A 14,414-nucleotide genomic window follows, 5' to 3' on the forward strand; every position below is an offset into this window, starting at 1 on the left:
TAGTACTTGATGAAGAAGAGGAAAACTGGGGAGAGGGCACAGAGCCTTTCAGCCTGAATTTCAGTAGAGGGATCCAGTTAGGGGCATGGTAGCTATACGAGAGGGAATCTGAATGATTTAAAAATATTTTACAAATTTCTCAAGTTGGGTGACAACCATATAATTAAGATGTCATGTTCCACCCTGCTAACACCTTCAAAACCAGAACAAAGAAGGAGTGAAAGCAATAGCATTAGGGAAAACAGTATGAATAACTATGAGAATACTTCAGGCACATTTCCTTCTCACATTGTGGAAATGTTGACTAAGGCAGTCATTCCCAACTTTTTTGTCCCCCAAACCCTTTCCAACACCAACATACAGTGTGTTGTGAGCCACCAGTGTAATTTAATATGCTGTTCATAATGTTGTTTTAGATTTATTTATGAAGTGCTTAAAATGCCAGTGATAAATTTTACACAAAAAGATCTAAATAGAAATTTACATTATGTAATTATAATTCTACTCATAATTATGAAAACTCTAAATACAAAATAAAACTCTAATGTTAATTATGAATGATTTTATGTGAGAAATTCTCCAAGAATTAAAAAAAGTATTCAAGTAAGACCTCATATTATTAGAATTATCGCCAAGACTTCATATTAAATTTATTTGACCAACTTTTTGAATATGACTAACATAATGAAATAAGTTACAATTGCAATATGTTTAACCTAATATAGTAATCATATGTAAACTTAATTTTGACATACGACTTTTTATTTGAACACAACTTTATAATATTTGATCTAACAATAGATAAGCACAGTCTTAAAACTGTTTCCACATCAAGTTTATCTCCACACTTTAATTTAAAATAAGTTTAAATTGAAAATGCTTGCTCCCATAAATAATGTGGTGGAAAATAGTAGGAGAATTTCATAAGCTATCTTTCTTTAAAGATGGAAGTTCATTTAAAATTTTTGGCTACCTAACCAATTAATGAAAATACACAGCTAGTTAAGATATAAAAGACTCACTTTTCTACTTTCTAAGTAGCATTGTATTAAATGATAAATATACTTAAGGTGTAATTACATATATTGCTTAATTTTTTTTTAACAATTTTTATATCTACACTAATCTTTGTAAGGAGATAATCTCTTCAGATATAACTTCATTCTTCTATATCACTGGCATACTGGCTATACCCTCAAAGACACTCTGCTGAAACACTGATGAGTGTTGACAACCAGTTCATTATTACTGAAGAATAGTATCATAAGTGGAAGATATAGTTAAATCAGAAAAAAGCCTTAATATTACAATGCGAGGCAATAAAAGTTTGTTTCTTCTGAATGCTTGTGATAATGAAATGATAATTTCACGATGACTTCTAAGTGCTCATGGATTTCAAACAGCCTGAGATTTATTTGCACTGCAAGAATGCAAATATTCATAGCATCTTCATCATATGATTATGCCACTGATGAGATAGAATTATATGGTAACAAAGGGGAATGAAGGAGCTCTCTGGTGTGGTATATAGAGAGCAAATAAGAGTATGCTTATACACCTGATCACCTATTGGAAATCTGTTTGCATTCAAATATTGGACTCCTGTGACCATAGCTGTTTGGAAACAATTTGATGACAGGTTGAGAAACTTCAAGAACATGTTGCGCTAAGTCAGAAGTGGTCAGTTTGGTGTCAGCCATACAGACACAGAAATCACTGTGTGCAGGATGGTTTTGAATATTTTCAGAAAGAAAGCTATATTGCTTCAAATATACATATGGTTGTTGTCACAGGGGAAAATATGTTTACAACAAATTTGGGGCAATTATTTGCTACATAAAGCAGAATTAAAAATTTGTAAACATGAACCTGTTGTATCAATATCCTGAATCCCCAAGGGGTTCATGATCAGGTAAATGCAAAGTTCTAGATTAAGGGGAAGTCTACAGCTCTGAAAGGAGGAGTTAGAAAAGGATGACTCCACCCACAAGAAGATGGGAACTATCAAGTGGCAGTAGCTAGTTTTCAGTTAGCCTAATCACCTCCAACACCAGAAGAGAGTTATAAGAGTCTCAGTGGAGAATGTGACTGATGTAATCAATTAAGTTACCTATTCCATTCAGAGGTGCTGTAAGCAGATCCTACTTATTATAATATCGTTTCTTCCCTGGCAGGTGTTTGACTTCCAATTGACTCCAGAAGACATGAAAGCCATTGATGGCCTTAACAAAAACCTTCGTTACCTGATCTTTAAGCAGTGAGTTTTGCTTTTAATATCTAAGTTTTTAATAGAGATATGTTGCTGTAGGGATGAAGGGTAGCACTTTAAAGAAGAAGTCCTTTTTCAAGTCCTTCATGGAGAAGTTATAAATCTACAAACTATAATACTTTGCAGTGGTCATCACATCTCCTCTTCCTCTTATCTGAAGCAACATTCTGAACCTATCTTATGCTAGGTCAGGTCTGAAAAAATTTTCAGCAATTGATGGTCAAAGGTAAAATTGCAATAAGTTATTTGCAACTACAGTCATTTCTCTGTCTTCAAACATGGCTGTTCAGTTCTCTATGTAGTCCTCCTCTCTCTGTCTTTTTAGTTTAATAGAAAATTTGTATTTCTATCATATTTCATGCTCAATGGATTTTTTTTCACTTTCAGTAATTAAACTTCTCCCATACAAAACTTATCTCTGATACCTTGTATCAGAAACAGGTTCTAGTTATGTTTCTGATGCTTACTAGCTATGAGACAAAGAACAAGTCCATTTTCCTCTCTGAATCTCAGTTTCTTTGAAAATTTGGAAGAAGAAGGGTTTCCATTAGATGATCTCTAAGGTCTCCAAATTAGGTCTGAAGGGTGCCCTAAAGCCTCGATTCTGTGAAGATGAGCACTAAAGCAACATTCTTTAATGTTACCATGGAAGTGTATAGTCATAGGCATGCAAGGATAGATGAAGAAAACAGGGTGTAGCTTCCTCCAAACCCATTTCCTGTGAGGATTGTTGTACTCCTCTATCATTCCTCAGGAAGTGAGTTTCAGAGAAGCCCCACACCTCTTCCCATGACTGCTTTTCTTCTCATTAGGTGACTGGCTCCACATTAGCCTAGGGTTATTGGGAAATCATATAAACGTGATCATTTAAATAAGCATGGTCCATATCTTTGGTTTTCTAACTTTGCAACCTTATTTTTCACATCTAAAATTAAACTCATTATCTTTCCTTCACATACTCCTCACCTCCAAACTTCCCCTATTACCATTCTAGCCCCAAGGCTTACAACCTAGGTGTCATCATTGACTCCTCACTCTCTCTCACCCCTACCCCTTCTCATGTTCAATCTATTCCAAGACCTGTTGATTTCACCTTTGAAATTTCTTTTGAATATGCTGCTTTCTCTCCTCTGATACTGCCACCACTGTGGTGCAGGCCCTCTTCACCTCATACTTGAACCATGGTAATAGGCTTCTGGTAAGTCTGCCTGCCTTAAGTCTCTCCTCATTCCAGTCCATTCTCCATTAAGCCACCATTAAGTCAAACACCTGTCAGCTAAGAAACCCTCATGGCTGCTTGTCATCTCCAGGAGCATATATAAAATTCTCTGTTCGGCATTTAGAGTTCTTCCCCCTCCTTTCCAATCTTGTCACACTTTGCTCCCTTCCATGTACTCAAGCATCCAGTGACACTGGCCTCTTGTTTTTTATTAAGAAGACATGACATCTTAGGCTCTGGATGTTTTCTCTGGCTTTCCTCTATTCTTGGAATACTCTTCCCCTCACCTCTGTCTCCTGGCTTCACTGGCTTTCTTCAACTCCCAACTAGATTTCTACTTTTTACAGGAAGCCTTTCCCAACCCCTCTTAATTCTGGTGCTTTCCCTCTTTTTTTTATTCCCCCACCCCACTTAATAGTATTTTATTTTTCCCATTTACATGTAAAGATAGTTTCCAACATTCACTTTCATAAGATTTTGAGTTCCAAATATTTTTCTCCATCCCTTCCCCCCGCTTTCCCCAAGACAGCATGCAATCTGATATTATTAATAAAGTCCAGCAGAAGATCCACAAAGAGAAATTCCATTTAAAATAACTGTAGAGAATATAAATATTTGGGAGTCTACTTGCCAAGATAAACTCAGAAACTATATGAATAGAATTACAAAACACTTTTCACACAAATAAATTCAGATCTACATAACTGAAAAAATATCAGTTGCTCATGTGTGTGCCGAGATAATGTAATAAAAATGACAATTCTACCTACATTAATTTGCTTATTCAGTGACATACCACTCAAACTAACAAAAATTATTTTATTGAGCTAGAAAAATAATAAAAAATTTGTCTAGAAGAAAAAAGTCAAGAATATGAAGGGAATTATGAAAATAAATGTAAGGGAAGATAGATTAACTGTACCAGATATAAAATTGTTTCATAAAGCAGCAACCACCAAAACTCTTTGGTACTGGCTAAGAAACAGAGTGGTAGATCAGTGGAATAAATTAGGTACTTAAGACACAGTAGTCAATGACTATAGTAATGTACTATTTGATAAACCTAAATATTCCAGCTTGTGGGACAAGAACTCAGTATTCGACAAAAGTGTTGGGAAAACTGGAAAATAGTAAGGCAGAAACTAGACATAGAGCAACATCTTACACAGTATACCAAGATAAGGTCAACAGGAGTGCATGATTTAGACATAAAGAATGATACCATAAGCAATTTAAGAAAGCAAGGAATAGTTTACCTGTCAGACCTATGGAGAAGAGAAGAACTTATGACCAAACAAGAGGTAGAGAGCATTAGGAAGTACAAAAGAGATAATTTTGATTGCATTAAAAACTCTTTACACAGAGCCAGTGCAGCTAAGATTAGAAAGTAAGCAGAAAGCTGGGAAACAATTTTTGCAGCCAGCTTCTCTGATAAAGGCCTCACTTCTTTTTTTTCCTTTTTCCCCCATGTTTTTCTCTTTTATTGTTTTCATCATCTTCATCATTGTTGTCATCTTCATCTGCATCATTGTCTTGGCAGCACCCAGCTGCCCCTTTCATCATCATTATTACATTTCTTTTTTTTTCTTTTTTCTTAATTTATTTTTAGTTTTCAACATTCACTTCCATAAGCTTTTGAGTTTTACATTTTCTCCCCTTCCCTCCCACCCCCTTCCCAAGACTGCATGAAATCTGATATAGGCTCTACATATACATTCCTATTAAGCATATTTTCACATTAGTCATGTTGTAAAGAAGAATTAGAACCAATAGGAGGAACCACAAGAAAGAAGAAACAGAACAAAACAGAGAAAAAAAAGAACAAATAATATGCATGAATCTGCATTCCAACTGCATAGTTTTTTCTATGGATATGGACAGTATTTTCCATCATGAGACCTTTGGAAATGTCTTAGATCCTTTAAAGGCTTCACTTCTGAAATATATAGAGAAATGATTTAAATTTATAAAAATACAAGTCATTCCCCAACTGAAAAATGGTCAAAAGATATAAACAGGCAGTTTTCAGATGAAGAAATTAAAGCTACCTATATTCTTCTTAAACTGTTTTTCACTCTTAACCCTTTCAATGCTTCTTAAACTGTGGGTCACGACCTACATGTGTGGGTCATGACCCACAGTTTAAAAAGCAATACTCTAAATCACTATTGCTTACAGAAATGTAAATTAGAACAACTCTGAGGTACCAACTTACACCTATTAGATTGGCTAATATGAAAGCAAAGAAAATGGGAAATGATGGAGAAGGTGTGAGAAAATTGTAACACTAATGCATTGTTGGTGGAGTTGTGAATGGATCCAACCATTCTGGGGAACAATTTGAAACTATGCCCAATGGGCTATAAAACTGTGTATATCCTTTGATCCAGCAATACCACTACTAAAACTGTATCCCAAAGAGATCATAAAAAATGGAAAAGGACCCAAATGCACAAAAAATTTACAGTGCCTTCACTCTTTTCATTATTTCTTATATATAGTTTGTTTTACATATTTCTTTACTTGTGGTCTCCCCCCATTAGATTGTGTGCTCTTCAAGGGCAGAGATTGTCCTTTGCTTTTCTTTGCATCCTCATCGCTTAGCACAGCGTCTCACATATGGTAGTCACAGTAAACGCTTATTGACTGACTGACTTGCTGCATAGTGGAATATTTACTATGCTATTGATTGCCCTTGGAATATCTCCTCCCTCTGATTCTATACAAACAATCAGAATTTAATGGAGTTCATAGTACAGCCTGGCCAAAGTCCACCACAAAACTTTTCCTGCTCTAAAATTCCCTCTATGCTGTGGGAGCAAAGCTTGTTTTGTTAATTGATGTGGATAAAGGTATGCCATAGTGTAGGGAGGCAATGTGACAATTATCATGAAAATAGCACTGAATTTTAAGTCTTAAGTTTTAGCTTTGATTCCTCTCTCTGCCACTTACTACCAGTTTGACTCAAGGGGAGTGACTTCCCCTCTCTTGGCTTCAGTTTCCTAAATCAGACCCTTCCAAATACCCCTTATTATATGGCCCTTCTTAATGATAGTAACTGACATTTACATAGTGATTTATGGTTGCAAAGACCTTTGTACCCATAGTCTCAAGTAAACCTTGCCATAACCTTGTAAAATTTGTCCAAAAATATTATTTTCCATTTTAACAATGAGGAAATGGAGCGTCTGAAACGTTCTGGTAGTTTGCTCATACTCATATAGCTAATAATTGAGAGCCAGAACTTGAATCCAAGTTTTCTGATCCCGGAGCCAGGATCTTTTGTTTACTTTTCAGTTGATTCAGTCATGTTTGACTCTTTGTGACCCCATTTGGGATTTTCTTGGCAAAGATACTGCAGTGGTTTGCCATATCCTTCTCTAGGTCTATTATACTAGCCATTTATTTTCCTTGTATCTCAGAAATGCTTTCTGTTTAAGGAAACTGAACAAAATCTGCTTGAACCCAAGGCAAGAGGGATCTATAGCTAAGCCCTCATTCAGTAGTTAGGTGCATGGGCCAAAGAAAACAAACCACTAGGAAGACTGTATTTCTTAATTTGGGGAAGGGTGTATTTGAGGAGGTCGGATTTGGGAGAAGGGGAGTTGTTGGAGTTGGTGTGTTAGAGAGATTTCTTTAATGAATAAGACCTATATATGTATGTTTCTCTCCTTTTAGATTCCAGGACATTCCCAACTATCCTTTTAATGATGAATATTAATGAAGTTTTGATTCAGAAGATTTGTGGCCCTGAGACATTGCAGTTCTCTCAAAGGCATAGCTTACATTCTGTTGGTATTTTATGGAAATTAAATCCAGTATTATGGTTAAGCCATGCACCATAGCTAAACCTACACCAAAGCACAGGTTAAAGGCAGTTGCTCTATTATAAGCTCTGCCTTTCCTGCCCTCAATAAGAAAGACATGATGGTACACATTTATGTAGCATTTCAAAGTTTACCATACAGTAGTGAAAGTATTATCCACTTTTTTCTGAGAACGGTAACCTTCCCTCAGAGAGGTTGTCTCAGAGTTAGCATGTGGCTCACAGTCTTCTTCTTTCCTCAGATCTTACCATTATTTGAAGTACTTCAACATATATATATATACATATATATACTGATATGTCCTCCAGCATCCTAACTACTCAATTCCTTAATTTCCTCAACTCTCATGGACAATTTCTTCACTGCACCATCCATATAGTAGTGTAGATGTGCTGTCCTAGGAATGGCAGTCTCCTTCAGTTCTCTACGATTTCATCTCAGCTAGTTTTGTATCCAACATGAATGCAGTAATTTCTGTAATTCTTCTGGAATGAGATTTGCCACTACTATGGGGTATACAAGAAAGCCAATCTATTCATACATACATACATATACATATTAAGAAAACAATCATATGCTATGATTACACACAAATAATGAATAGATGATAGTTCACTCAAAACCCAGGAGAACACTAGCCCCTGCAAGCCTTGAGGATGAGAAATATCCATATCTGAGGTAACTCCTAAGGCAAAAGTCGATCTTTGAGTCGGGGATTTGTCTGTAGTAAAGAAGATGTAACTGCAATACACATTATTCTAGGTGGACTCTAATGATTTTAATAATCAATGGCCAAACAATACATGAAATAAAAATCTATTATATTAAATCTATCAAATAAAAAGTATTCTTTTTAAAATAAACTTGTAAGTCTAACAATAACATAACTAGTATTATGGATTTTTAAACTTATTGCCAGTCAAATATCAATTTGGTTCAATGCGTTATGAATCATCTTACATAAAACATCACTTCATGCCTTATCAATTTGGTGTTTTACACCAAAGAGTAGCATAGAGCAACTACATTTTTAATTCTTATTCATGCAATTTCTAGGTATATCACCTTAATGACAAATATCAAATGGTTCTTTCACTGAGGTATGATCTACCTATACAGGGTAAAACATTAAATGAATCACATTATAATTTAGTTTGGATTTACAATCACAAATGATCTCATTCAAAATCTCAATTTCCCAAAGACCATTAGCTACCAGCACTTCAAATTATGGAGGCCACTATTTTAAATTAGCTCTATTCCAAAGATTTATAGTGGAAGTTTCACATTCGTATCTCCTTTTTAAAAATACCTCAGCATTTGCAAAATTCTTTAAACTATAATTCTGAAATTTACAGTAAAGATATTTTATTTCATTTACGGATTTGTTCTCTAATTAGTTTATAATGCTGTAAATTTTTACAAACCAAGAAAAATATTTCCTTTCTTTATTTGTCTAACTTTATCTCTGTAACCCCAATATGACTACTGAAATGACAGAGAGAAAATATCTTGAAGTTCTTTTTGTCTTTTTCTTTCTAAATTCCTAAAACCTTATCTTGCTCTGGAACTCTGAAATAGGAGTAAATCTCTGGTTATTGAGAAGGAGAGTTTAGCATCAGATTATAGAAAGCTGGGAGAGCTGTTTCAAGTATGAAACTTCATTAATCTTCCCCACTGACCATTCTGAACTCCTTTTCTACATGTTTTTTCAGCAGACTTTATTGCTCAGCTGTGTTTTCCCCTTAGAAATCTTCCAATGTAGCAGAATCTACAAATACACCAGACATGACACAACACATTATCCTGAGAACCTCATAGGTGGGAAAGAAGAGGTTTTCTACTATAGGGGTACTGATGTTTGGCCCATAAACACCAAACCCTGGTCAGTAGTTTATCTGACTTACACACAATGGTCCTTCTGTCATTAACCTGGGGTTATCCTTAGGGAACAGGTGTAGTGCTGATATTAAGTGAGCTCTTTATCAAGGTCACTTAGTCAACTAAAAGGACATTAGGACATGGGAAGACACAACACAAATATCTGATAAAATATTGCCTCTGGGCAGGTCATGTGGTTCAACTGGTGGCCTTTGCATTTGAGTCCTGGATCACAGTGTCATACTCACCAGTATATCAGGGTGGCTGCCACCAGATACAGGTATCTAGTTTATTTCTAATGGCTGCAGTAGGGTTACAGAAAATGCAGGGAGACACAGATAGGCAAAGATTGAGACAAAATATTAATGGCCAAATTTAACAGATGGCAGCATTGCCTCAAGAGTCCTTAGGTAATCAATCTTGTAGGGCTGCTAATTTGCTCATGAAGGTAGCTAGGCTTATTCTAAATCTACTCAGAACATTCTGAGTCAGGGTGTGGTAAGGACTCCTAATGCCCCCCGAATTACGTAGAGTTCAAGCAAGGGAACAAATATTGCGTTCCACTGGATTATTAAGGTTCCTCACTATACAGATTGATCTCATCTAGCTCAGTCCTGACCTACTGTGTGCCATGAGTGCCTGCATTCTTGGCCATGGTCTCATCTAACCCGACTGAGTGTGAGCAGAGAAAAAAATCATGTGGGCCAGGTCGGAGATGTAAAGAACAAACTCCGTTTATTAATCTGAGGGAAAGCGTTTATATTACCTTTGAACTAGGGGAACAACAAGCATATCAGCAACAATAAGTATATTTCTCATGGGAACATCACCTAAAGTAACGACAAGTGTACTCCTTCTCACTTCCTTGTAACCTCCAAGGTTATCCTGTTCTCAGGAGACAGAAGAGGTGGTTTCCTTGTTTCCTTGTAATCTCCAAAGTGATCCTGTTCTCAAGAGACAGTACAGGGGGGTGGTAGACCAACATCCTGATTTTACACAGCCATTGGATGAGGACAAGCTACAGGAAAAACCTGGGCTGGCCTGAATCCTCTGACTCCTCACAGCTGGCCCTCAACATCTCCCCCTTTTTTCTATGCTAACTTGAGATAATGAAGGGATGCCTGAAGCTCACCTAAGATGTGGCAACATATCTTAAAACATAGGGAAGAAGGAAACATAAAACTAATACAAAACATAGCAAAGCTAGAACATGTAACAGGAAGATCAATACATTATTAAGAGGATTAAGTTGATGTATCCAATTTAACGGTTTGGTTGCAATATCTCAAGGGTCAGTACCATCAATATGAGAATCAGCTATCTCATGTTGTATGTTGGATAATTGGATAATTTCCCATGTAATATTTTTAGAGTGCCGTGCACCCTGAAGCTTATTCAATATTTGTTGAATAGTCATATTAGTGAAATTTGAACACACATAGGGACTCACACAGATAAAAGAATAGCAATAATCATATTTCAATTTAAACATTGTTTTCAAGGTTTCTAACTCATCTCCTAAATACAATATGGATTGCTCTAATAAATTGACTTCATATAATATATCTCTATCAATAGCTTCTTGTGTTTAAGTGCTAAGCTTATGTATTTTTGTTGCTAAGTCATTTACAAAGGGTGCAGTTTGAATTTCAGATTCTAGCACAATAGATGAAACAGTAGTAGATAGAATAAAAGAAGCAACAATCATTAAACCAGTAATAAGGAGACCAATAAATTATTTTGATTGACTTAAGGAGGAAGTAATAATTTGAGGAGCATGTTCACCAGAGTTCTGGAACTATTTATGTGAGATGTTAGTAGCGAAAATAGCAAATGATGAGTGTTCTCCTGAAAGTACAATATAGTCATTATTATCAATACGCTGTTTGAGAGTACAATTGACACAAGTAACATTCTATTCAAAAGTAGTATTAGATTGAGCAAAATTTACATATCCATTAGACAAACTGGTATCAAAAATGATGTAACAAGAAAAAGACAGGGTTCAATATTGTTAGTAAATTTTGAAAAACATAGGTGTCCTGGAAGCTAGAGATCTGAGGGTACTTGTAACATTGGCTGTGTTGTGGAGAAAGGGATATTCTTGTCTTCCGAATATTCAGGTGTTATTAGTATATGTAGTTCCCAATTTGTCCACATGTGTGAGGGGTCACAACCAGGGTGATAAAGGAAAATAAGTGTAGTGCTGGGCACTCTGTACATTATACACTCGAGCAGAAAGTAAAGCTACTATTGCTAAAAATATGAGTTCAGGAGTCTTCCATTGCTCGATTAGAGGGAACTTTCACTTGACTCCATGTGGGAAGGCAACTCATCCCTGCAGATTGGCTCCTTCTGTGCTTTCCCCAAATCTTCATACTTTGCATTTGAGCTGTGAGTTGTGGTACACGCTTGGACATTTTTATCCAGTATCTAGACAGCTTTATCAAAGTTTTTTGAAAAGATACAAGCATACCCTAGTCCCCTCATTAGTAATGAATCCAGGCCTCTGGATGTTTATTTTTTTCAAGATGTTTTTCGGCTGGAGTGTATCCACCTTTGTTAATATTATTGAAAAATTAATAGTCAAATGTTAATGAGGGGTAATAGCTCAGATACCCGCCCCCCCTTTTTTTAAGAAGAATTGTTTTAATATCTATGTTTTTAATTATATAGAATGCCTGTGATCAGAGAAATGTTATAAGAAGCATAAAAGGAAGAAAAGGTTTTGTTAATGTAAGCAGGAGCATTATCTATTTTAACTTAACTGCGAAAGCTTATACAATATGATTGATCATGTTTAATTGTTCCACTTACTAGTAAAGTGGCAGAAATGAAAGAAGAAAAGTATCAATTGTAACATGAATATAAGAAAGATTTACAAAAGAAGGCTTATAAGTTACATGCATTTGTCATATGTGTTTGGGAGAAAAAACATCTGGGATTTAATGGCAAAAGAAGGAGGGTTAGTAAAATGATACATTTGGAACAGCCTTTTCCAAACACATTATATTACTTTTTATACTATGCTTGCAATATTGCAGGAATTTATTTATAGAAAAATGGTCACAAAATGTTATCCTCTCTACAATTAAGGTGGTTGTATTGGCAGAATATAGTTAATAAAAGGCTTAATAAAAGCTTAATAAAAATAATAAAAAGTTAAATGGCAGCCTCCTAAAAGTTGGTGTTCAACTAATTGTTTTAATGCAAAAAGCTTCTCTTTTCTCAAAAGCCACTGCTCCACCCAAACAGGTTTCTCAGATTTCCATTGTATTTTATCAGCTTTATGGATAGGAGAAGAACATGGTGGGGACAGGAGAAAATACCAGCTCCCCGTTGATGTAAAATATCACGCCCCAACAAATTAAGGGGAAATATTCTTGGTGAGGTGTCTCAGGGCAGTAAACAGATTAAATAATTGATTAGTGGTGATCTACTAGGCAGGCTAAAGCTAATTAATATCTTCAAGAAATTTTTTGAAAATGATTCAGACTTTTTGAAGAATCTTGCCTAATTTGTAATATTTTGGGGGTCTAATTGTGGACTGTGAAACAATATGTCTAAAGTAAGCAAAGGGTGATTTCTTTTGTACCTTTGCAGGGGGAATTATAAATCTATGAGACTGAAGGTCTTGATTAAGCTCAGGCATTAATAAGGAGAGTTTGCAAGGAGTTGAACAACTGCAAAGTATATCATCCATATAATGAATTATTTTTGTCTGAGAATATCTCTGACTAACAGGTTTAATAGTGTTATGAGCAAAATTCTGGCATATGGTGGGAAACATTCCTTCTTAAAGGAACATAATAGGGAAACTTCAGATACTGATTTAATAGAGATAAGTACACTCAAATTCAAACTCAAAACAAAATTAGTTATAGTCCTAAGAATCTTTTACCTCAAACAACAAGTTTCACTAATCACAGCGTAAAGCCAGACACACTTAATTTTATTCTCATCGAGTTGTAATAAGTAATAAAGATTTAGTAGGACTCACATATATAAGAGATTTCACTTAACATCCCTTTTCCTCAACTTTAAACTTGTTCTGGTGTAAAAGCCAAGTATTAGAAATCATTTCTATCTATTGTACATTAAGTTGCAACCTCTCAGTAAGCTAAATGAATTGTTTAGGAACTCTATAACACAAACAAGTTATTTTCTCAGGGCATATGACCTTACCCACACAGATGGTTTCTAGGGACCTTGACAAATTTACAAAGGAAAGGGAATTGCCTTATGCCCCTCCTTTTCACTCATAAGTAATTAAAAATTCTAGCTTTTAACATTAAAACAATAAGTTCAAATAACTTAATTAACATTCTGGTAATTTTCATAAGTGATAGTCAAAGTGTTTTAACTTTTAGCTGTTTTTTGATTACAGATGAAGATGAAAATACTGATTTTCTAAATGACAGTTATAAAACATTATAAGACAAGATTAGCAAGGCTTGATAAAATAATTTAAATCATTTTACACAATTCTTTCACCATCCTTTAGTTTCTTTTAGTTCACATTTTAATAAAATCCAAATTAGGAAAAATTGCTTGACACAACAATACAAAAGTTTACCAATTAGAAACAATACCAGATTTTTAAAATCTAAAACAAACACATTACTAATTAGATTGAACCAAATCATCTTTCGGTTGTGTTCCAATAAATAAAAACTTTTCTTTTTGATCTGAGGGGAAAAAATTCACCCTCCTTTCCTTTTTTTTTGTTCTCTCTCCCGCACCCCAGCCCCGGCTGAGTTGGGTGCCACAACCCAGCCAAAGCTGAATACGGAACAGGGGAAGAGAAAATTTTCCAACAACTTTTTCTTTTCTTATCTTTCCATCTGCACTCAAAAGTTTGGCCAGAGTCCAAAATGTAAAAGGAAAGAGAATTTCTTTTATTAATCCTCCAAAATTTTCCAAATCTTTTACTCTCAAATTTCCTGCTCACACTGGTCATGCAAACAGCTTATGCCTTTCTATCTACCCATACTTCTCTCATTCCTACATGCTTAAAAGTTCTTGCCTTTCCTTCTCTATCTACTTATCCCTCTAATGAAGTTTGATTAAAGTCCCTTTAAAACTGCACATATCTTATATCGTTCTAATTCTGACCTAACACTTCAAGGATCTTTTTTGACTTGCCTTTTACCAATCATGCAACCTAAATAATAAAGCAGAAATCATTTTTCTCTCCTTGTCTCTCCCATCCACCCAC

At 35.2% G+C, this 14,414-nt stretch overlaps 1 protein-coding gene across 1 annotated transcript in view; it reads left to right on the forward strand.

Moving 5' to 3' along the window:
* LOC144454054 (aldo-keto reductase family 1 member C1-like) overlaps positions 1-8,202 on the forward strand; it is a 28,568-nt gene extending 20,366 nt beyond the window's left edge. The window contains exons 8-9 of the mRNA XM_021001536.2: positions 2,175-2,257; positions 7,167-8,202. Coding sequence (XP_020857195.1) covers positions 2,175-2,257; positions 7,167-7,209 — 126 coding nt within the window. The 3' untranslated portion in view covers positions 7,210-8,202. The remainder of the gene's footprint in view (positions 1-2,174; positions 2,258-7,166) is intronic.
* Positions 8,203-14,414: the final 6,212 nt, after the last annotated feature.

This window comes from Phascolarctos cinereus, unplaced genomic scaffold (genome assembly GCF_003287225.1).
Source record: "Phascolarctos cinereus isolate Bilbo 61053 unplaced genomic scaffold, phaCin_HiC Scaffold_1;HRSCAF=81, whole genome shotgun sequence".
Lineage (NCBI taxonomy): Eukaryota > Metazoa > Chordata > Mammalia > Diprotodontia > Phascolarctidae > Phascolarctos > Phascolarctos cinereus.